Source organism: Pyrus communis, chromosome 4, assembly GCF_041283825.1.
Source record: "Pyrus communis isolate YQ-2024b chromosome 4, ASM4128382v1, whole genome shotgun sequence".
In the NCBI taxonomy this organism is placed as follows: domain Eukaryota; kingdom Viridiplantae; phylum Streptophyta; class Magnoliopsida; order Rosales; family Rosaceae; genus Pyrus; species Pyrus communis.
Genome location: NC_142568.1, coordinates 22,258,207 through 22,281,759, shown reverse-complemented (window position 1 = coordinate 22,281,759; position 23,553 = coordinate 22,258,207). Strand labels below are relative to the sequence as shown.

Below are 23,553 nucleotides of genomic sequence, written 5' to 3'. Positions count from 1 at the left end.
GGGCTGCGTCGCATGCCAGCCATGCCTTTTTCACACGCATGTATCCAAATTCAGTGTTAAAGTTTTCGTACTTTTGTAAGGAACTTTAATGAAATTTTTTTTATACCGTTTATTTTAACGAAAAATTATTAAAAAATTAATATTAGTACTATTTATTTTACTCTTTATTTTGTCTTTATAATTAAAACTTAAAATTTTCAAATTATTTTCATTAATTTTCTTATTTTTTAATGTTATGGTTTAATTTAAGGTTTATGGGCTGCGTGTAGTTGTATTCTCGTTACAGCATCTTGTTCGTCATCATGATTATAACTTTTGTTATGGTTAATTTCGTAAATGACTCTTATGATGTATTTTTTTAACCGAAATCGATAGTATTAATGATTTAAATAGTTAATTGTTAGAAATAAGAGAATTTATAAATAAAAAAAAATCGAATTATGGTGCATAGATATGTTGATTTTCGTCATTATGGTAAAAACGACATCAGCTAATAATGTCTTTTTTGGTTTCATGTATTCTATACAAATATTTGGCTTACTCCCATAAACAATAATCCAAATTGCATTTGAATTGCAATGAATTCCACCAAATCATTTAACATTCTTAGATCTCTGCATACTATTTTTGTTCATTTTTAATTTACTCTATAATCTTTAAATACGAAACTGAGGATAGCAAGAAAAGATCTGCTGATACAAGTCTGGTAGGCAGGTTTATAAGCTGTTTATTAGGTTAAGTGATTATAGTTAAGTCACAAACACGTGGCGCGATTTAAGAGGGTGAAAACGGTCACCACCTAACCTAGTAGGTGTGGTGAGCGAGAAGAGATCCTCTTTGGTTCTCTTCCATCAAGGTCACGGGATCAAGTGATCCAGATCTTTGAAATTTCATCCAACGGTAAAAAATTATTATAGCTTTTAAGGGGTCAAAACAAATGAGCCGTTGGATGAAATTTTAATGACCCAAATCATTTGATCTGATTGTCTTGGTGGAAGAAATCCTCTCTAGATCTCTTCTCGTGGTGAGCAAAGCAAATTCGTACGGAATAAAAACCTAAAAAAATAAAATAAATAGAATACATTACTATTATAATTTGGACTCACCCTAACACAAGTATTAGAGTTTACTTTTGGTAATTATTCTGTTATTTCATGATGTTCCGTCAAGGTATAATGAAACTTGGGCTCTTAACCCACAAGATAAAGTTATGTATTTTTAATCCTCCTTTGAGATCTTTTTTTTTAATTTTTTAATTTTTTTTTGAAATCTGGACGGTACAAAAAGAATTTTATTGATATCGAAAAAGTAGAAAACTTATATTTAAGGTGAATTTGTGGTTGAGTTCTTTTCAAGTAGAAAAAAAAATGTAGCACGCTATTAAATAGAATAGGGGCTCACAATGCTAGTTATTAGACAAATTTTCTAATTTTTTTATACAAACTCGATATTTTAAATTATTCTAATCCTCATAAATGAGATATCAAATATGATGCAAAGAAACAAACACATCCTGATTAATAATTATCATTTTTTTTTAATTTAACTTATTAGATGGCACCAAATTTTCAATTTCGTTTAGGTTATACCAAATTTTCAATTAGAACTACGGGTGGACGTACTCAAACTAGATGGATAATAGTAATGCTCCTACATGACTCAATTTTCCACATCATCGTAGGTCTCACATGAGTGGAAAATGGGTTATGCGTAAGCGTAGATGGAGTTCCGATTCAACCTAAGAAAACAGGCAGGAGTAGTTATTAGCAAGATTGTCTCACTTTCTAAAATTTCTTAGTAATCTTCTAGATTAGGTTCATTGAATTTTCTAAATTAAGTTCATTATCTGGAAGATAACAATTACGATTACGAAGATTCCATAAATTTAATATAGAAAATTCAATGAATTAGAAAGAAATTTGAGGAGCGAGACAATCTCGCTAATAGTAGTACTGTGTAGTACTAGTTCATGTTGCAGCGATCTCTGCAGGCTAAAAATATTCGATTGATAAAACAAAATTCCAGGTCTAACTTGGATGGCAAGACATGAAAATATATTCAAAACTAATCAACCCAGTTGAACACACAGAAAAATAATTAAGGACACTTTAATTCAATCAGTTGTATAAAATGTTTGACAATAAACATGCATATCACATGCATAATATACTTAGCTATACTAATCACGAATAATCAATCTATGAAATCTTTTGGCTTGTCACCATGAATCCTTAAACTGCTTTTGGCTTGAGCACGACTCATTGAACGAGGAGATTTCTGCATGCCACCCGAAATATTCCCGCGTGAGTTATCACATATTTTTGTGATGGGTGCTATACTCACAAGGAGTGTACCTCGTTGATAAATAAGTCTTTGCCGGTAGGATGGTGCTTGCCTAGAGTCACCGTCTTGAGGGATTGCGCTTCGATGGTTTTCATAAGAAAGTTGAAGAGCCTCTGGAGAATTTCCAGTGGAAAGGCCTGGTCTTCTCTTGCATCCATTCTTCGAAACCTTCTGTGGAATCAGGGGTTGTTTATTATTTGAGTATTGCAAACCCTATATTTATACACGCGACTGAAACTTGAAGTAGCTTGCAGTCAAAGCAAGGTTTTCATTACTTTGAATATTGCTTTGCAGAAAATCATATTATATCTGCTCGCGTCAGAGAAAGGTACCCAAGATATCTTTATTCACAAGCTACATTGACGACATGGTTTAAGACCTGGTTTGGTACTGAGGTGATTCTAAAAAAAGCTGCTATAAAAAAAAGCTAGGAGCTGTTTTTGTGTTTGGTAAACACTCAGTTTCAGCTTTTTTTCACAGTTTTGGATGAAAAAAAACCAAAAACAAGAAGCTGCAAAACCTAGCTTTGAAAAACCAGCTTTTTTTCACATCTGTTTTACATAAAAGTTTACCAAACACTCTAATACTGTTTTTTTTTTCAAAAGCACTTTTACAAAAAAGTTTACCAAACACTCTGCTGCTTTATTTCACAACTGCTTATTCTCACAGCACAACAGAAGCAGCTTTTTTTTCAAAGCACAGCAATACCAAACCAGCCCTAAATCTGTGAAAAACTTTTTAGTGTGTTGGGAACACGATTCTGTACATCAAATATTATAATTCAAGTAATTGTAATATTTTTCTTCTAAATATTCAACTACTCATATCATGACTCTTAGTGTCACATCCGGACCCGGGGCGGATCACTTCCCGGGCCCACTCCACCACCGTAGCACGATATTGTCCGCTTTGGGCTACCATTCCCTCACGGTTTTGTTTTTGGGAACTCACGAGCAACTTCCCAGTGGGTCACCCATCATGGGATTGCTCTAGCCCCCTTCTCGCTTAACTTCGGAGTTCCTACGGAACCCGAAGCCAGTGAGCTCCCAAAAGGCCTCGTGCTAGGTAAAGATGGGAATATACATATAAGGATCACTCCCCTGGACGATGTGGGATGTCACAATCCACCCCCCTTAGGGGCCCGACGTCCTCGTCGACACACACGCGACTAGGGTTAGGCTCTGATACCAAATTGTCACATCCGGACCCGGGGCGAATCACTTCCCGGGCCCGCTCCACCACCGTAGCACGATATTGTCCGCTTTGGGCTACCATTCCCTCACGGTTTTGTTTTTGGGAACTCACGAGCAACTTCCCAGTGGGTCACCCATCATGGGATTGCTCTAGCCCCCTTCTCGCTTAACTTCGGAGTCCCGAAGCCAGTGAGCTCCCAAAAGGCCTCGTGCTAGGTAAAGATGAGAATATACATATAAGGATCACTCCCCTGGGCGATGTGGGATGTCACACTTAGTGTACTGGTTTGGTATTATTGTGCTTTGAAAAAAAACTGATTCTGCTGTGCTGTGAGAATAAGCGGCTGTGAAATAAAGCAGCAGCGTGTTTGGTAAACTTTTTTGTAAAAGTGCTTTTGAAAAAAAAAAAACGTATTATAGTGTTTGGTAAACTTTTATGTAAAACAAATGTGAAAAAAGCCGATTTTTCAAAGCTGGGTTTTGCAGCTTCTTGTTTTTGGCTTTTTTTCACCCAAAACTGTGAAAAAAAGCTGAAGCTGAATGTTTACCAAACACAAAAACAACTCCTAGCTTTTTTTTATACCAGTTTTTTTCAGAATCATTTCAGTACCAAACCAGGTCTCGTGTTCTGGACACACAGTTCAAATCTCTCCAAATCTTGGAAGGAACTGATAAAATTCACTAGGTTGAACCGTTGAAGTGATCATAAAACTATTAAAAAAATTTAAAGTAATATACTAATTAAAAGCTACTCTAACTTCGGACTAGATGTTAATCTCAAAAAGTAGCGTCTTTAGGATCCCTAATTGGAATAGTTAGTACCAAGAAGATAACAAGATCTTAAAAAGCTAATAACGTTGGTTTGACCTAATAAACAACATAAAAGTCACTAAATTACTTTTATGTTTTATGAATCAGAGGATATGGATTCAAATTTATTCATCGCTCACTATCGTAAAAAATTAACATCACGACTCAAACTCATGGCTCTCTTACTCGTTGTCAAGCTAATAATATTGCTTATCGTTTGGCCCGTGTTTCATTACATATTTGGCATAGAGTGCTACTGGTTTGAAGAACCACTCTAGGTTGTAACTTGTAACATGAATATGGTGCTCTTTTTCCTTCGTTTGGAGTTTTTCCCACTAAAATAACTGAGTTAATCCTTTTCAATTTAATACGTACACTCCACCGCTTGGGAAGCAACACCACCTCACCCACTACTTCCTTCCAAAACACCCCAATTTTCCAAATATCACGACTATGTCACTACCTTGAGGGGTTAGTTTTCCGCGACTTTTCTAACAATCTTCACTTTTCAATTTTTTAGAGTCAATCTTCACTGATTTTTTCCCACAATACTTTCCGGACCGCTGAAGAAATAGCTTGTTCAGTCATAAGGTTTGCTTCATAGATATTTTCCAAAGTGGCTTTGGCATTGGGCAGCATCAGCCTCAGAGGAGAGGCATATTCAATATCTATCCGGAACTGCTACAAACAGAGGCTTCCTCTAAAAGTTAATTATGGCTATTGAATCAAATTTCAATGGTCCGGATCATTTGATCCTTAGGCTCAGATTTTTTGGGTCTGGATTCAGGGACTACAATTATTATAACTTTTAGAGGGAGCCCCTGTTTATAGCAGTTAGATCAAATTTCAACGATCCAGATTATTTGATCCTTAAGCTTAGATTTTTTGGGTTCGAAGGGGATCCAGGTCCTATCTACCCAATTATTACTGTCCTTGTGTCAATTGCAGTCTTGCGGACCAAGTTGTAAATGTTTTGGGGGACATATTCTTTCCTTTACGGAAAGGGATCTTCTCTTAATCCACTTTGTGGGGATTATAGGGATCCATACATTCTAACCGTTTATCGTACATCATTTGGCCAATTTTTGTCAGATACTATTTGTGTTTAATTTTGAATTAAAAAAATCAAATGATTTATGATCGCATAATACACGATGAATGGCTAAAATATGGGGATCCCTAAGATCCCCACAAAATGAATCCGAATGGGATCCAATTCATTTCTTTACTTTAAAGACTAAAATGTTAAACCTAAAGTTTCTCAACCCCATAGGTATTCGAATAGGAACTGATAAAATGAAAGTTAAGAAAGTCTCTCAAAATGAAACTCTTAGTAGACTTTCTGTCAATGTACAGTTTAATATTAGTTTTCGTATCAATATTATAAAATATTATGCTAAAAACATAAGATGATAGGGAGTCCTCAAAGAGTCTCACTTTTAAATCTCCTTAGCATTTCTCCTCATAAAAATATTGGAAAATATTCGTAAATAGTATCATTTATTATTTTTAATAAACAAAATTGATAGGTATTAAACATAAAATAAGCCATATATAAACCATAGTTTCAGTGTCACCTTATTGTCTATTTATTATCATCCATTTCTACGTATGTTTGTTTAAGTTTGGAACCGATTCCATATATTTGTGCACATTTTCTGAGAATATTAGAAGACAAGTAAATTTTATGGTAATTACCAAACTTTAACATCATGTTTGGATGAAGAAATTTAAAATTACTAAGGAATTTTAAAATGATGAAAATTAAAATGATAGAATTTTATTTTCTAGAATTTGTGAATTTTCTTATATAATTAACCTAAAAAATAATGGAGTTGAATACGAAATTTGTTATTTTTAAACTCTCAATCATATAAATTGAGAAATGACACCTATTTACATGGAATTTAAACTTAGGAATCGGATGTCCTACATTCCAAGATTTTTTTGTCCACGTGGAAATTCTAAATTTCAATGTTTGTGAATCCAAACAAATGAATTGATGCATGTCAATTTATAAACTATGACTTTTACCCAAATTCTAAGTTTATTTCCTTCATCCAAACATAGTGTAAGGGAAACAAAAGGATAATACATTCATGATAATAAATTTGATTAACTGGTAATGCCAAATTAGTCAGATTCTGTGACCAATAGATGATAATCTGATATAATTCCAGCTGCAAAGCATGGTAAAGTTATGAACATCTGGTAGTGGTTGAATTCACAAATGTGTTATACATAAAAGCATAAAAATGAAAAAGTTTCTTCAACCTAAGCAGTTAAAAGTTAAAACGAAACGGTCAGCATCAAGAATTCAGCCAAATAATCTCGACATGAGTAAATCCCATTTTCCGTTATGGTGAAGTGCTTGCATAGCATAAATCACAATTTATATTAATCAGACAGACACTTACCAGTCGTGCTCGCAAAGTTCGTATTTTTACAACTTGTTCCACCATTTCCCAGAAAACCTTACTCCATATTGAGTCTCTTTGTTTTATTTCATTCTTGAGTTCCTGAATGATGAAATTGAGGTTCCACCATAAAACCAATTGGCAATATGAGGAGTAGCCCAAGATCATATAAGCACATAGCAAACCTTGTCCCTCACCGATGTGGGACAACTCTCAACACGCCCCCGCACGTGTGGCGGATTTTCAAGCCTACACGTGGACAACAACTGGGTGACGTGGAGCGCATGTGGCCGTTTGGCTTCACATGAGGACAACCCGCTCTGATACCATGATGAAATTGAGGTTCCACCATAAAACCAATTGGCAATATGAGGAGTAGCCCAAGATCATATAAGCACATAGCAAACCTTGTCCCTCACCGATGTGGGACAACTCTCAACACTGAAAACAAGAAGATCATACATAATGACTCAACTTCAATAGAAATTCCTTTACATAAAAAAAAGCAGCATAAATAAAGCTTAAGAGAAACTAAAAAGTACTGAAGCATACCGAAAACATTTTCTCTGTAACTGTTTTCCTTAAAGAATTTTTGTCCCCATTGCCATTAGAGTATTTATCTGGAGAAGAAGGTGAATAGATTAGCTACGGGAAGAAACTCAAAGAATGCAACTGAAAGAAGCAATACAAACTTGAAGGGACGAAAAGACGCAAGAACATAAGAAATATTTATTTCAATTAGAAGTAATTATACCTCCGTGTATTTATGAAAAATCATAAATACACTATTATTACGACTATTTATAAAAATAAAGAACGCATAAAACCTAGAGAGATGAAACTCGAAGAAAAAGAGGAGGTACCTCCTTGTATAAGTTTATTGCTTCTTTGTAGAATAGATTCTTTGAATACCCCTTTTTTCTTAATTTAGAAATGGCATATGCACTTTTGAGCTGAAAATTGGAAAACCAGAAACATCAAACGGAGATGTCAAATATTAGGCTTCAACTGACTGAAATATAAATAATCAAATTCGATCTGCAACCTATACTTATTATGAGTTGCATTCCAAAACCAAAACATAAAAAAGGAGTGGGTCGGAATTTGGAATGAAATTTGTGGGAATGAAGGACAGTGGTGAAAGAATAGATGAAAGAAGCTTCAATCGGAATTAACTAAAAGCTTGAATCGCTAAAACAAGAGATCCTTAGAACTTCACCTCTATTATTGTGTCTTCCTTTGTTCTTTTCCACCCGCTTCTTGTGAACCATCTGATACATAAAACATCAGAATGTTCACATGTAAGAACAGGAGATTAAGAAAGAAATATATAAGCGACCAAGTCCAACATTTATCCCCATGGAGAAAACACATGTAAATCTTCGGGAACTTACATGTAAATCTCCGTATCTATATCCCCATGGAGAAAACACTAAACATATTTCATAATGCTGCTATCAATCACAGGACGTTTGAGAGAAATCTTGCGCCGTAAGGCATGCATTATATTGCACTATTTCATTCATCTCATAAAGCTTCCTTTCTCACTTGTAACACAATAGGGTTACCTTGGGCAGTATAGGAACGACAGGTCCAAAACACATTTTGGTAAGGAATTTGACTTGTATTGTAATTTCAGTTGTCCAATCAGTTCTACGTTGTCACTTAATCAATGGAACACGGTTCAATATCGTCACCCTTCATTTATGTCAATAGCTACCATATAAGTGAAAACATCATCGATGGTAATCTCATTTTCTCATCCAAACTAGTATACCAGACCACAAACTTCAAATCTCGAGAGTAATCCGGATTAATTTCATGAGATGGAAATGATTTGAGACAACGATCGAGTTTAGATTCATTGTTGTGCCTTGTCTTCCTCTTCTAGGGAAGGGAATCCTACGAACCGAGTGATCTGTCATGCTCCAGGCCAAGACAGATTGATTGGCTATCCGTCGGTGTACCGGACTGTCCAACAAGGGCGGCACACCCTCCAGGGATGTTGACTCAACGTCCGTTAAATACGTTTATCCTTGCAGGCATGTTTGCAGCTGGTATATGATCTCGCCACTTTAGCTAGATCAGAGGAATGCGTTTCAAGCAACATTCTGAAAGCTAGAATTTATCGCACTTGCTTATCACACTTATGCAGTATAGGGATCGAGATGAGACATAGTGGGCAACATCCGTTCTCCAGGAACATTGACGTTTTAATCTCCCCCTAACGGCGGGAATACTGTTGCATTAAAGTGACAACCCGTAAATGAGCAATAAAGAGATCACATACAAGGGCTTGAAGAGAGCTAGTGTGAAAGAGAATCATAATCGACAAAAATTAACATCCTTTGTTGAGGACCCATGTTGGTACGTTGCGGCGGCGCAACTTGACACATGGAATGCACACCCAAATGCGTAAATACGAAAATCATCAGGGTGTACCTAGTAACCAATTGTAACGTCAAAATGGTTAGGTGGCAATGGGCCTCAAGGCGGACCAACATAGTTGCGTACAAGATTGCATAGCCCTAGGCAAAAACTAAAAATTTGGTACGTTTACCAAAATCTAGGCGATCATTTAAATTGCTCTTTATGATCACTAGGCGAGGTTATTTGGGGTGAACATGAGAATTCAATGTTCAATTATAAACCCAAAACGCATGTAATACTTTATCAAAAAATTGTCGATATAAACTCTCCAGCATTATCCACCCGGACCTTAAGGGATAAGTAAGGTGGTGAACCCTTAATCGGCCAGGGGGTTTAGCAACAATGTGTGTGGACAAACCTGTGACCAATTTGTCGATTCATCAACCAAAACCATAAGTATTTATATGGTCCGCATTTTGGTTGGATTAGTCCACATATATTCCCTTGAATCCATTGTGAAATGGGCGATTTCGTATCTTTGCGAATGATGATTTAGAAAATCAATTTCCCTAATGAGCAGGTTTGGCAAAGTGTGCTTGTAGGCACAAGATTCTTACTTCAAGTAAAGAGATGCGTCGCGGCATCATTGTTCGACCTAAGTGTCCCAAAATGGTCGTAATACAAGTAAACTGCTCGAAGCACCCGGCTCCAGGTCGGCCACATGTGGCACGTACCCCAGTTGGGAGACAACCCATTGGCCCCAAATCAAAGCTTCAGGCTCATTTTTGGAGGTGGTGCAAATATATTCCATTATATTTTCTTCAGTGGTTTCATTTATGATCATTGTTCTCTCGAATATCCTTAAGAACTCAACAACAAGGAGAATTTATTGTCCCTTGAATGGTAATTCAGTACCATTCATACAATAAGTAGCGTGCCAATGCTCTTAATCAGATTGGATAAACCTAAAGTCGTTGTTAGAGATGCGATTTAGGTGTAAAGTTAGTGTGCCTAGTACGCATTCATCCAAACAACTAACTTTCCCACATTCCAACCTAATCACATGTTTAATTGAATCGGTCACATGTATTAAGAAACATGATTCAATTAACTTATATTCAAGGACAATATCAATAAGATTATCCATAAGTAAAACATACACCAAACTTGAATCCAGGAACATGGAAAAATGTTCATAAAGTAAACGGTTTACTAAGGGGATTCGGCCAACAAGGCCATCCATGTCAAAATTCTGCTCTTCCAACAATGTTCGGTGGAGCAAAATTAGTCTCACATATTGACTACTAGAATGGTACTCATCAACAACATTGGTAGGGGCACAAACAGGCGCATAACCAATGATCTATTCCATCGATACGGAAGTAGATTTTGCAGGGTTGAAGTTTGAGAATATTTTCCCTTATTCTTGAAGTTTTAGGTCTTAGGTGCCAAGGATCACGCTTTGAGCATGATGCCACACCTTGGCAGGCCTTGATTCTACAATATGTTTGTGGTAGTAATTAGATCCGAGAATTTGGTAAACTTTCGCTTTTTACACTACTGTTTCAGAATAGAGTTAGAAACATGGAAGGACGAGAAAAGTATTCTCCAGTCAAAATTCGATTGGATTTATAAACTTCAGAATTGTACTCATTCATGGACGTAATCATGGTGTGCTTCAGGCAATGTCTTTCATGATTAGACAGTCCGTAGGATCGAGCCAAAGAGCCATGGAATCCTCGTTCAAGAGGTACTTCTGTTTGTAATGCTTTGGGCATAAGTCTTCGAATAAAAATCATGGCGGAGGCTTATTCAACTCTTTCATGTCATTGTTGGCGTCAATGGTTTCTCAGCTTCTTGATAGTAAAGTGGAAATTCACGTCTTGTACCCCACAGTAAGTGGTTTATATTAGAAACGTCCAAATAAGGGAAATTGAACTTATAATGGTTCGACAATCCATCAAATTGGAGGGAACAAGATTGTGATCGGTGTTACGAGAATGAATCATCCATAATCATCAAAGTTAGAACATTCAAGTGTTCCCAAAGAACCTCAACTAAGTGTAGTGGATTTGAGGTTCTTCGGGAACTCAAGTGTGAGAGTTTCGTTACTACGAAAGTATGTCAACGATTCAAAGTATAAAAATAAATTATTGAATCGTTAATGTCCAAAAGTGATCTTCAGGTCAATAATTTTGGATTCATTATCGGATTAATGGACTGCATGTCACTTTTAATTAATTCAATAAATCGAGACCAAACGGGATCGATTATAGAAGCAAAAAATAATAACTTTGGATCATATTCATTTTAGATGGCATCGGGCCAAATAATTAAGAAAATATAGCCTACGTGAGGCTTAGCCGTAGGTACCCAACCTAGGGCCGTGAAGATCATGGCAGCCCAGCCAAAAATTCAAAAATTCAAAAAAAAAAAAAAAAAAATTGTTGGCTGCTGTCCAAAGAAAAGAGGAGCATGCAGCAAAGCTGCAGGTTGGGCTCGAATCATGGCTGCAAGGAGCAGCCCATGCAAATAGGCAAGCTGCAGGAGGAGGGCCAGTCAGCTGCTGGCCGATGGAAGGCCGCCCGAGAAAAGCCCAGCAATGCAAAAAAAAAAAAAAAAAAAAAAATTTGCTTATGCGGGCCGAGTGGGAGCTGAAGACAGAAGCCCAGTGTGTCGATCAGTTTAGGTGCCGCTTGGCTTGGCTTCGGGCCAGCTAGGCGCAACTCAGTAATTTCCCCTTTTTTTCTTCAGATTCTTAGGGTTTTCAGAATTCAAAAAAATCATGCTTGGTTCCCCTTTTTTAGGTTAAGGTTTGGAAAAAAAAAAAAAAAAAAAAAATCAAAATTGCTTCTATTTTATTTTGTTTCTTTAACTCATAAATTCTACATAATATAATTGCGTAATGCATGAAACAAATATATATATTGACAAATATATGAACATATACAATATATAGATATATATCGGAAGGAAAATATAAACACAGGGGGTTCATGCATCATGGAGAATGTTTTCGTGCTTTAAGGTTGTTTCAAATATCTTACTTTATTTTAAGCGTACCTGATTGGCAGAAAACAATAAAAGCCTTTGAATCTGTAGGAGATCCTTTGAAAAGCCGGAATCGCATCTCCAATGAGTTGTATCACGTTCAACATAGAAAAATTAAATAAAATCAATAGCATGTAAATCAATTCAAAATAATAAATTAATCACAAAAAATAATTGATTAAAACGTAATACTCCCTTGATTGAAGATTAAACTCTCTTTAGCGCATCATTAAAAGCGTGCTGATAACTTGTTGTAGGCATAATTTATTGAACAATTATGGAGGCCATATAGAGAGAGAAAGTGCAGCATAGAGAGAAGAAGATAGAGATGTGTAATTGTGGGTGTGTTTGTATCACCCCATTGTGCCTTTATTTATAGTAGTAGGATAGGTAAAAACCTTTCCGTTTAGGATTACAACATTTAATAGGAATATAAGAGATATTTCTAGATATACTAGGATTTACACAATCACATTCCTAATCTAATAGAACTACAACAGTTATGTGTTTGGTAAACCTTTTTTCAGTAAAAGTGCTTTTAATAAAAGTGTTTGATAAACTTTTATATAAATTGCTTTGAATATGGTAACGACTAAAAATGATTCAGTATTTAATTTGATATAATAATTGTTAAAGACAATATAGGGGCAAATATTGTAATTTTTAAAATATGTTGGGGTATTTGAAAAGTTCATTAAATAAGCATTAATTACTATGTTAAAAAAAAAAAAAAAAAAAAAAACTTTTTTTAGAAGCATGTGAACCCTGCTTCTATTTTTCTATGTTTTTTAACTTTCATTGATATCTATTTTTTTAAAAAGCATTTTTTTTTTTGGTTTTACCAAACACATTTCATATTCCAAATATTTTAATAAGCTGCTCTTTCTTGTTTAAAGCACCACAATCCCAAACCAATTTTAAGATGAATTTGTCGTCAAATTCTTTTCAAGTAGAAAAAGATGTAGCAAGCTATTAAATAAAATAGGGGCTCACAATACTAGTTATTAGACTGATTATTTATTTATTTGTTTATATACAAACTCGATATTCTAAATCATTTTAATCCCTAAAAATGAGATATCAAATATGATGAAAAGAAACAAACACATCCTAATCAATAATTATCTTCTTTTTTTTCTTAGTAAGTGGCCGTTTATTATAGTGGTGGAAAGGTATTGAGCTTTTGCATGACGACATGAGCTGTGCCATCCTGTCAGTGGCTAATCTAACAAATCTATCGTTTGACAAAATAAAAAAAAAAAGTAATTATCATTTTTTTTTAAATTTAACTTACTAGATGGCACCAAATTTTCAATTTCTTTTAGGTGATACCAAATTTTCAATTAGAAATACGGGTGGATGTACTCAAACTAGATGGATAATAGTAATTTTCCTACATGACTCAAATTTCCACACCATTGTAGGTCTCGCATGAGTGGGAAATGGGTTCCACATAAGCGTAGATGCAGTTCCGATTCAACCTAAGAAAGTAGTTGTTAGCGAGATTGTCTCGCTTTCTAAAATTTTTTTGTAATCTTCTAGATTGGGTTCATTAAATTTTTTACATTAGGTTCATTATCTGAAAGATTACGATTGCGATTACAAAGATTCAATGAACCTAATGTAAAAGATTCAATGAATTGAGAAGAGATTTTGGGGAGCGAGACAATGACGCTAATAGTAGTGCTAGTTCCTGTTGCAGTGATCGCTGCAGGCTAAAAATATTCGATTGATAAAACAAAATTCCGGGTCTAACTTGGATGGCAAGACATGAAAATATATTCCCGAGTCAAACTAATCAACCCAGTTGGACACACACAAAAATAATTAAGGACACTTTAATTCAATCAGTTGTATAAAATAATTGACAATAAACATGCATATCACATGCATAATATACTTAGCCATACTAATCATGAATAATCTATCTATGAAATCTTTTGGCTTGTCACCATTAATCCTTATACTGCTTTGGCTTTAGCACAAACTCCATAAACTTAATATAGAAAATTAAGTTCATTATCTGGAAGATTACAATTACGATTACGAAGATTACAAACTCCATAAACTTATTGAATTTTCTAAATTAACTCCACAAACTCCATAAACTTATTGAATTTTCTAAATTAAGTTCATTATCTGGAAGATTACAATTAGATTTCATAAACTTAATATAGAAAATTGAATGAATTAGAAAGAAATTTGAGAAGCGAGACAATCTCGCTAATAGTAGTACTGTGTAGTACTAGTTCCTGTTGCAGCAATCTCTGCAGGCTAAAAATGTTCGATTGACAAAGCAAAATTCCAGATCTAACTTGGATGGCAAGACATGAAAATATATTTCTGAGTCAAACTAATCAACCCAGTTGAACACACAGAAAAATAATTAAGGACACTTTAATTCAATCAGTTGTATAAAATGTTTGACAATAAACATGCATATCACATGCATAATATACTTAGCTATACTAATCATGAATAATCTATCTATGAAATCTTTTGGCTTGTCACCATGAATCCTTATACTGTTTTGGCTTGAGCATAAACTCATTGGATACGGAGATTCTTGCATGTCGCTAGAAATATTTCCACATGAGTTATCACATATTCATGTGACGAGTGTTATACTCATGAGGAGAATACCTCGGTGTTAACTAAGTCGTTGCAAATCGGATGATGCTTGCCTAGAGTCACCGTCTTGAGGGACTGAGCTTCGATGATTTTCATAAGGAAGCTGAAGAGCCTCTGGAGAATTCCCAGCGGAAAGGCCTGGTCTTCTCTTGCATCCATTCTTCAAAACCTTCTGTGGAATCAGGGGTTGCTTATTATCTGAGTGTTGCAAACCCTGTATTTATAGACGCGACTGAAACTTGAAGTGCTTGGAGTCAAAGAAGGTATTTATTACTTTGAATATTGCTTTGCAGAAAATCATATTATATCTGCTCGTGTCAGATAAAGATATCGTTATTCACACGCTGCATTGACGACACGGTTCAAATCTATTAAAAAAAATATTTTATACGTGCATGGAACATGATATTGTATATTTCAATGTCATAATACAAATATTTAAAAATATTTTTTCGAGTATTCAAACATTTATATTACGATATTTAATATGCGTACCATGCTACCGACATACAAAAAATTCTCTCCCAATCAGGAACCGATTAAATTCACTAGGTTGAAGTGATAATAAAACTATTAAAAAATTCTAAAAAGTAATATACTAATTGAAGGCTACTCTAAATTTGATTTAGATGCTAAATCTGAAACACAAGCAGCGTTAGGATCCATAATTGGAATAGTACCAAGAAGATTACAAATTCTTAAAATACTTGTAACGATGGTTTGACCTAATAAATGATATAAAAGTAGTTATGAATCAAAAATATAGATTTAAATTCACTCATCGCGTATTTTCGTGAGAAAGTGTCATGTGTCACGAGTCATAAACATGTTATTCTTTGTCAAGATAATAATATTGCTCATCGTTTGGCCCGTGTTTCATTACATATTGGCATAGAGTGCTACCGGTTTGAAGATACACCCTAAGATTTAGTTCTGGTGTAATCTTTGCTGATATGTAACATAGGTATGGTGCTCTTTCTCCTTGGTTTGGAGTTTTTCCCACTAAATATGGACTTGTTTGGATGTGTTTTTAAAATGGCTAAAAGCGCTTTTAGAAAAAATATTTTTGAGAACCAAAAACACTTTAAGTGCTTTATGCAAGAAGCACCAATTATATACTTCTTCCATGAAGCACTTTAAATGTTTTTTTCAAGATTTACTTGCATTTTTACTAAAGATTGGTTCCAAAAGCATTTCCATCAAAAACGCTTTCAGTTATGTTAAAAGCACATCCAAATGAACTTTATAGCTATGAGTTAATCATTTTCAATTTAATACGTGCACTCCACCGCTTGGGAAGCAACACCACCACACCCACTTCTTCCTACCCAAACACCCCAATTTTCCAAGTATCATGTCTATGTCAGGGGTTTGTTTTCGGCTACTCACTATCCAACTTTTTAATTCAATCGTTTAATTTCTTAGAATCAACCGTTACTGCTTTTTTTCCAAACTACTTTCCGGACTACTAAAGAAAGAAAATAGCTACTTCAATCACAAGGTTTTGTTTCGTAGATATTTTCCAGAGTGGCTTTAGCATTGGGCAGCATCAGATTCAGAGGAGAGGCACATTCAATATCTACCCAATTATTACGGTCCTTGTGCCAATTGCAGACCAAGTTGTAAATGTTTTGGTGGGACATATTCTTTTCTTTACTTCAAAGGTTGAAATCTTAAACCTGAAGTTTCTCGACCCCATAGGTATCCCAAAAAGGAACTCGTAAAAATATTAGAAATATGCGTAAATAGAATCGTTTATAACTTCAATAAAAAACAAAATTTATAAACATTAAACAAACAATAAGCCGTATATAAACCACATCTTCAATGTTAACTTGCTGTCTATTTAGCATCCATCCAGTTCTCCGTATGTTTGTTTAAGTTTTGTAACCAGTTCCATATATTTGTGCATATTTTTTGAGAATATTAGAAGACGAGATGGTAATTACCAAACTTTAAGGGAAATGAAAGGCTATAACACATTCATAATTAACTATCTTAATAATATATTTGATTAACTGGTCATCCCAAATTAATCAGATTCTGTGATCTAGTACACACGACAGATGATAATCTGATATAATTCCAGCTGCAAACCATGGTAAAGTTATGAACATCTGGTGGTGGTTGAATTCACAAATGTGCCCACCTTCCTGCTCAGATCAGAATCTACCCTTAGAATTGATCTTAAAGCTCTTGGCTCATCTCTTCCCAGCTCTACCCAGTTCAACTTCTCGAACGATTTACCCTTTTGTCGTAACTTCATTGCTTCCTGTATGTCCTCCACCCTGTCATTTATGCTGACCATTTTCTTCGGAGCTTCTGCTCGACGCGCAACTGTTGATACTTCTCGAGTCATTGGGTGAACCTTTCGGTCTCTTTCGGTCCCGGCTTCATTAGGGTTAGCATCAGAAATGGCCGAAGGGCCTAGTTTCATGGGCTTGAAGGTGATGAAGTTGTAGAGCCTTTGGCAAATGCCTACAAACTGGAAATGCTCCTCTCTTCTGTTCATCTGTTGATTTCGTTTCCAATAAAAATAACTGCGAAGCGTCGAATACGAATGCAAAGTTGCAAACAAAGGAGTAGATAATGCGGAAATTTGGATGAATGGTTTGCTTGTGTGGATACCATTCTTAGGAGGTGTAATTTGGAACTGTGAAGCAAGGTATTCTCACTTAAACAAAACAAAGTTTCTTGTGAAACTTAATGAAAGAATACTAAAAATGGCATTGCCCTTTCCAATGAAGCAAGACAGAATATCTAGGAAGGCATCGTTTGGATGAATGGCATGCCTGAAACGTACTGGACTACATTTCCGGTACATTGCCGGTGAAGATACACATAGCGAAAGGAGAGTTCCTTTATAATTGCAAAAGAACGACGTAGAAATAAAAATAAATGTTAGAATGCTGTAAGGATCAATCCCGAAGTATTATATCCCTCGGAATCGGGTTAAAAGTTGAATTCAACAACAAAAAACGTAGCTACATCATACAGCTAGTTTGGTAAATTGAGATATGCTCGGTTTACCAAATTGGGTAACAGCTTATATCTCGTCATCAACACGGTAGATTTTATGAAGGATGGCTTGCTTAGATAGAAATCCTCCCACAAAGACGCCAGAAAGCTTTAGGCTGGAAGAGAGATTTTTCAAATACCCAGATACCGCGAACAAGGACCTACAGAGCATGGAAAGCATGTCAACATCACTAGGAAGAGCCTAAATGGGAAAGAAACCGAAAGTGAAAAGGAGAGTAAAGGTGTTGTGTATATTGAAGAAAAAAGAAACCCTTAATATTTTGTGTTACTGGTAAATATTCTTGTGCACCGTTTTTTTCTTACTTTTTACCCGGACATGCACTGGTGTTTTCTTTTCAATCACACTTTACCTCCTTCGATTTATCTCCAGCAACAACAGCACCCTTCGAGTCATATGCTTCGAATTTCTGCCAGAAAAAAACAAAAAGGAAGAAAGGAGTAGCACCCTCAGAAGGTAAAGTTTTGAATTAAAAGCATTAGGTTATAAGACAATGAAAGAAAGCAACATTAAAATTATAAACGCGTTGTGAATCCAGCTGTCCATGTACCTGCTTTGTCAGAAACTCGAGCGTAAGCTGTATGAACACCTTCTCAAGATCATTTCGATTGACACCAATCTGTGATTAGAAAGAGGAAAGGCACAGATAAAGTAATTGTAAAGAAAAATATGACACCAGTGTGCTAGAATGTAAAGAAACATAGCTAAGCTTTTGATTTCAAAGCAATTTATGTGGTAGATTCTTATGAATTTCGGTGCTCATGGCAACTGAGGGATGTTAAATTGTAAACACATACTGAAGAGATTTCTACAGATTCTGTTATACATAAAAGAATAAAATGAAAAAGTTTCTTCAACCTAAGCAGTTAAAAGTTAAAACGAAACAGTCAGCATCAAGAATTCAGCCAAAAAATCTCAACATCAGTAAATCCCATTTTCCGTTATGGTGAAGTGTTTGCATAGCATAAATCACACTTTTTATTAATCAGATAGACACTTACCAGTCGTGCTCTCAAAGTTTGTATTTTTACAACCGGTTCCACCATTTCCCAGAAAACCTTACTCGATATTGAGTCTCTTTGTTTTATTTCATTCTTGAGTTCCTGCAAACGAGAAGATCATACATATTGGTTAACTTCAAAAGCAAATCCTTTACATAAAAAAAAGCAGCATAAATAAAGCTTAAGAGAAACTAAAAAGTACTGAAGCATACCAAAAACATTCTCTCTGTAACTGCTTTCCTTAAAGAATTTTTGTCCCCATTTGCCATTAGAGTATTTATCTGGAGAAGAAGGTGAATAGATTAGCTACGGGAAGAAACTCAAACAATGCAACTGAAAGAAGCAATACAAACTTGAAAGGATTTATAAATACACTACTATGAGGACTATTTATAAAAATAAAGAATGCATAAAACCTAGCGAGATGAAACGCGAAGAAAAAGAGAAATATACCTGCATGTATAAGTTTATTGCTTCTTTGTAGAATAGATTCTTTGAATACCCCTTTTTTATTAATTTAGAAATGGCATATGCACTTTTGAGCTGAAAATTGGAAAACCAGAAATATTGAACGGAGATGTCAAATATTAGGCCTCAATTGACTGGAATATAAATAATCAAATTCAATCTGCAATCTATACTTATTATGAGTTGCATTCCAAAACCAAAACATAAAAAATGGAGTGGGTCGGAATTTAGAATGAGATTCGGGGGAATGAAGGACAGTTGTGAAAGAATAGAAGAAAGAAGCGTCAACAGAATTAACCAAAAGCTGGAATCACTAAAACAAGAGATCCTTAGAGCTTCACCTCTATAACTGTGTCTTCTTTTGTTCTTTTCCACCCCCTTCTTGTGAACCATCTGATGCATAAAAACATCAGAATGTTCATACGTATGATCTGGAGATTAAGAAAAAAATATAAGTAACCAAGTCTAACATTTATCTAGTGAAACTAAAGCTATAAGAGTTTAATGAGAAACTTAATCGTAGCATAAGTAATTCTTAATCATAGTATGTCTCTCATAGCTAATTTCTATAATTGCTAAAGAAAACAAAGACTATACTACCGATACAGTGAAAAGAGAGACCTGCCTAAATGTAGTGATCCTCGATAGAGTTCCATGCTGGTGACCGGTTTACTCTAATTACTAACAATCTACGAGAACAATAAAATTCACTTTTGAAATAACTAACCTCTTGAAAAATGAGATTTTTTCACCAGGTGTATAAGGCTCATAGATAAACCCTGGACTCAACATGGCTACTCAAAGAGCACCTTGCAAATATCATAAGGTAACCACACACGGTATTATGATCTGTGATGCAAACGAGCAGACGAAGAAAATTAGAAGTTCATTGGTTCTCTTCATCAAGAGAGCAAGATTACATATACAACTCTAACCTTCAAAAATGGATACTTGTTTCAGTACCGAACTAATGGAATATAGTAAGAAGAAGCGAACTGCCTGAGCACCATCCACATAAACTGTTCAGAAAGATAACATACCATTTGTCTTGCTTGTGCAGGGGCTTTTACTTGTGTTGATAGCGACCTTGTGTCACTCGAGAAAAGCGGCAACTCAACAGCCTAAATGAAAGACAACGAAAGAATAAAAAAGGGATGGTCATAATCAAAATTAGCATCGGCATCCAACCGATTCAAGTTATAAGTTTTAGTAACTCAACACAACCTAAATGCACAATGAACAAACAATCAAAAGGGATGCTTACAATCCAAATTAAGCATTGGTTCAAACAGATTCAAGTTATGAAGAAACAATTGAAAGGGATGTTCATCATCTAAAATTAGCATTGGCATCCAACCGATTCGAGTTGTAAGTTTTAGCAACTCGCGGAAATGAGAAATAAAGAAACAATCAAAAGGCATGCTCATAATTCAAATTTAGCACTGGCATCAAACCAATTCAAGTTACAAGTGTTCGAAACTTACCATTGCAGAACGCAAAGTCATGGAACTCCCTGACTCCAAGGAAGATTCCGGGACTGATAAAAAAATAAGTAAAATTATTAAATTTACAAAAAAAAAAAAAACTGTGCGCCAACCCAATAAATCAGTTACTATTTACTCCATCACTTGCAGAAAATTCCAAATTACTAAGTACCATTTGAAATACCAGTTGCATAGTTTCTTGAGCTTCCAAGCCTGAAATTCAAAGAAGATGCAATCTTTGAAATACCCATTTCAATTGATCATCAGAAGCATTTTGTTTTCCAATCCAAAGCTTGGGAAAAATTGAAAATTTTCAAGTTCTCAGCAACCAATCAGGGCATTAACCAGTCGTTTCTACTCACAGATGGGAGGATTCTGCGATCTGGGCTGTACGATAGAGAGCTCCAATCTGGTGTAAGCTTCTGAAAGCCATCGTTAATCACAAATCTTCGAGAACTCCAATTTGATCTTCTGTCAGCAACATGGAGAGATCGATAACACACAAAGAGAGAGGGGGAGGTTTTGTTTGTTGGCAGACTTGCAGCGTAAAAGGGTTTAAGGAGGATTTAAACGGTGCTTCGCAGTTTTACCACTTGCACCTCCATACATCCAATAATTTTTTTTTGAGTTTTTATTTATACTATATATTATATATTAAGAAAACCCTTTTTGTCAGCCTTTTTGTCGCTTTTTTATTTTTTCATTTTGCTCTCACTTTTGAGATCTTGGCCTTGTAGGTAAGACTCTATACATTTCACCCATGTGTTGTAATTTTGTTGTTCAACTTCTTGATTCCTCCAACAACTTAAAGGTCTCCCATCGTGTTGGCAGAGCTTCGATAAGCCGAACAAGATTAACCAATAATCTTGCAAAGTACTAAACTTCTCACAATTCTCGACAGCTTCACTGGGGAGGGTTCCTGATCGTACCGTTGTGATATCAATTGTTGGGAAAAGATTAGAGTACACAACTCTAACACAGTGTTGAAGAAACAACACAAGTAAACAAATTACTTGTATTACACACACAAAATATTACAACACACAAACTCTTAAGAACACTCTTTAGAAAACTATGACACTCACTCTTTCTAAAGACACACTCTAAAAAACTCACCCTCCTACCAAATTCCTCTTGCTTCTCACTCACTTGATTTCCTACTTGCTTGATTCTTACTTGCATTACACCATTACGTATTTATAGACTTGCCAAACCGACTTTCGTGGAATGGACTTAATTTCATCCTAGCATTGTTCTAGGCTATTCTACAATCAGCCCACCGACATGGGCTTTGCATGACAACCTCACAATTGTACAATAGTTAGATCTTTCTAACTAGTGATTCACCGATATATCCATGCAAAAAATTTCTAGCATTTGCATGGATCGAACTTTTAACCTATCATCATGGGTCGGATATCATCTTGAATCAAGGTAAAATTACACTTCAACACAAACATCAATTGAGTTGGTGTTGATCTTCAAAGAGATTACTTAATGATACTGAGATGAGACCTAATATTGAATTACTAGAAAGATCAAGGTGGCCAAATTTCGTAGACTTTCCAACATGGTCTGTCAAATGGCCTGAAAGATTATTATTTGCCAACAACAATGACTATTCGATATGAACTACACACGGACAGACTCTCAAAGATTTCAGATACATTTCCATGGAGACTGTTGGATGACAGGTCTAGATCTATCAACTTACAAAGGTTGTCCAGTGAAAGATCAGGCGGACAGGTAGAAACTGTGCCCTGCAAACCAGAATCACGGAGATAAAGAGAAACTACATTTGTAAGATTGAAAGCCCAGCTAGGCATCAAATTTCTGGTTAAAGAAAGATCAAGGATGGAAAGTGAAGGTAAATTGATGATGGTTGGAGGGGGAACGGGAGCAAGTATACAAGCCTCCATACGTAACTCTAACAAAGATGGGAGCTTATTTATCTCGTTCAACCAATTAGCTGGTTTGCTAAGTTACTAAAACTCATGTCTTGGTTTTGCAAGTGGGAAATACCGGAAACCCTTTCGAGATTCTCAGCCTTAGCATGTAATCGCTGAGACCAAGAACACGTAGGTTTGAGAGATTTCCCAGTTAAGGAGGAATCATCCCTTGGAACCCTGCCTGTGAGAGGCTAAGATATCTTAAAGATTTAAGAGGACAAAAGAAGCTAGGTATCTGATTTCCTTGAAAGTTTTTGCAACTTAAGTCCAAGTAGTTGAGATGCTTCAAATAGAGCAAAGAAGGATTATCTTCCCTCCCAACTAAGTAAGTCCTTTGTAGTTAAGAATAAAAAGGAAACGCACGGAAACGTAGGGATTGGGATTATTGAGGTGGAGCTCACGAACGTGACCGGTGAAGCTGTCACAGACAACTCCAGACCAATTGCAACAGTCTCCTTCACTAGTCCATGATGACAGCCGATTTGAAGGATCCTTAAGGTCTTGCTTGAACATCAGAAGCACTCGTTTCTGACTTTCTCTGCAAGGCACACCCCGAGTTCCATTGCGTAAACCAAAACTGAAAGATGGAATGGTTCGAACTGATAAAAACAAGTAAAACAACTCTCATGGGGATCTCCATAAAGTTGACTTTATATCAGTGAATTCTGAGTAATTCTTCGGATGAGAGCAAGAATCGAATACGGGATCTTTATTCTTGTTATGTATTGAACTCGCCATACCTATAGGGTGTCGAACTTTAAACCTTCTACTTACAAATGGAGGTACTACCAAACTGTAC

General features: G+C 35.6%; 1 protein-coding gene across 5 annotated transcripts; it reads right to left on the bottom strand.

The window, feature by feature from the left end:
* Nucleotides 1-6,643: 6,643 nt before the first annotated feature.
* LOC137722693 (uncharacterized) lies at nt 6,644-21,429 on the bottom strand. Of its 5 annotated transcripts, none has more exons than XM_088693039.1 (11): nt 21,168-21,423; nt 20,978-21,018; nt 20,806-20,858; nt 20,362-20,442; nt 19,663-19,752; nt 19,307-19,396; nt 19,066-19,134; nt 18,854-18,955; nt 18,403-18,471; nt 18,165-18,261; nt 17,558-17,994 (listed from the first exon to the last, which is right to left on the bottom strand). In XM_088693039.1, exons 1-10 carry the CDS (start codon nt 21,236-21,238, stop codon nt 18,190-18,192), a joined length of 738 nt encoding a protein of 245 aa, XP_088549165.1. In that variant the 5' UTR covers nt 21,239-21,423; the 3' UTR covers nt 17,558-17,994; nt 18,165-18,189. The 5 variants fall into 5 exon arrangements, with proteins under 5 accessions (XP_088549167.1, XP_088549165.1, XP_088549164.1 ...); XM_088693038.1 differs by having other exon boundaries at nt 18,158-18,261; nt 21,168-21,422; XM_068461753.2 differs by having other exon boundaries at nt 18,205-18,261; nt 21,168-21,420.
* Nucleotides 21,430-23,553: the final 2,124 nt, after the last annotated feature.

Excerpts from the sequence above, each read along its gene's own strand:
- LOC137722693 (XM_068461753.2), bottom strand. The coding sequence starts at position 21,238 with ATGGCTTTCAGAAGCTTACACCAGATTGGAGCTCTCTATCGTACAGCC. Across the intron at positions 19,753-20,361 it reads CTGCACAAGCAAGACAAATG|ATCATACGTATGAACATTCT; the intron begins GTATGTTATCTT and ends CTTAATCTCCAG. Across the intron at positions 19,397-19,662 it reads AAGAAGACACAGTTATAGAG|CTCAAAAGTGCATATGCCAT; the intron begins GTGAAGCTCTAA and ends TCCAATTTTCAG.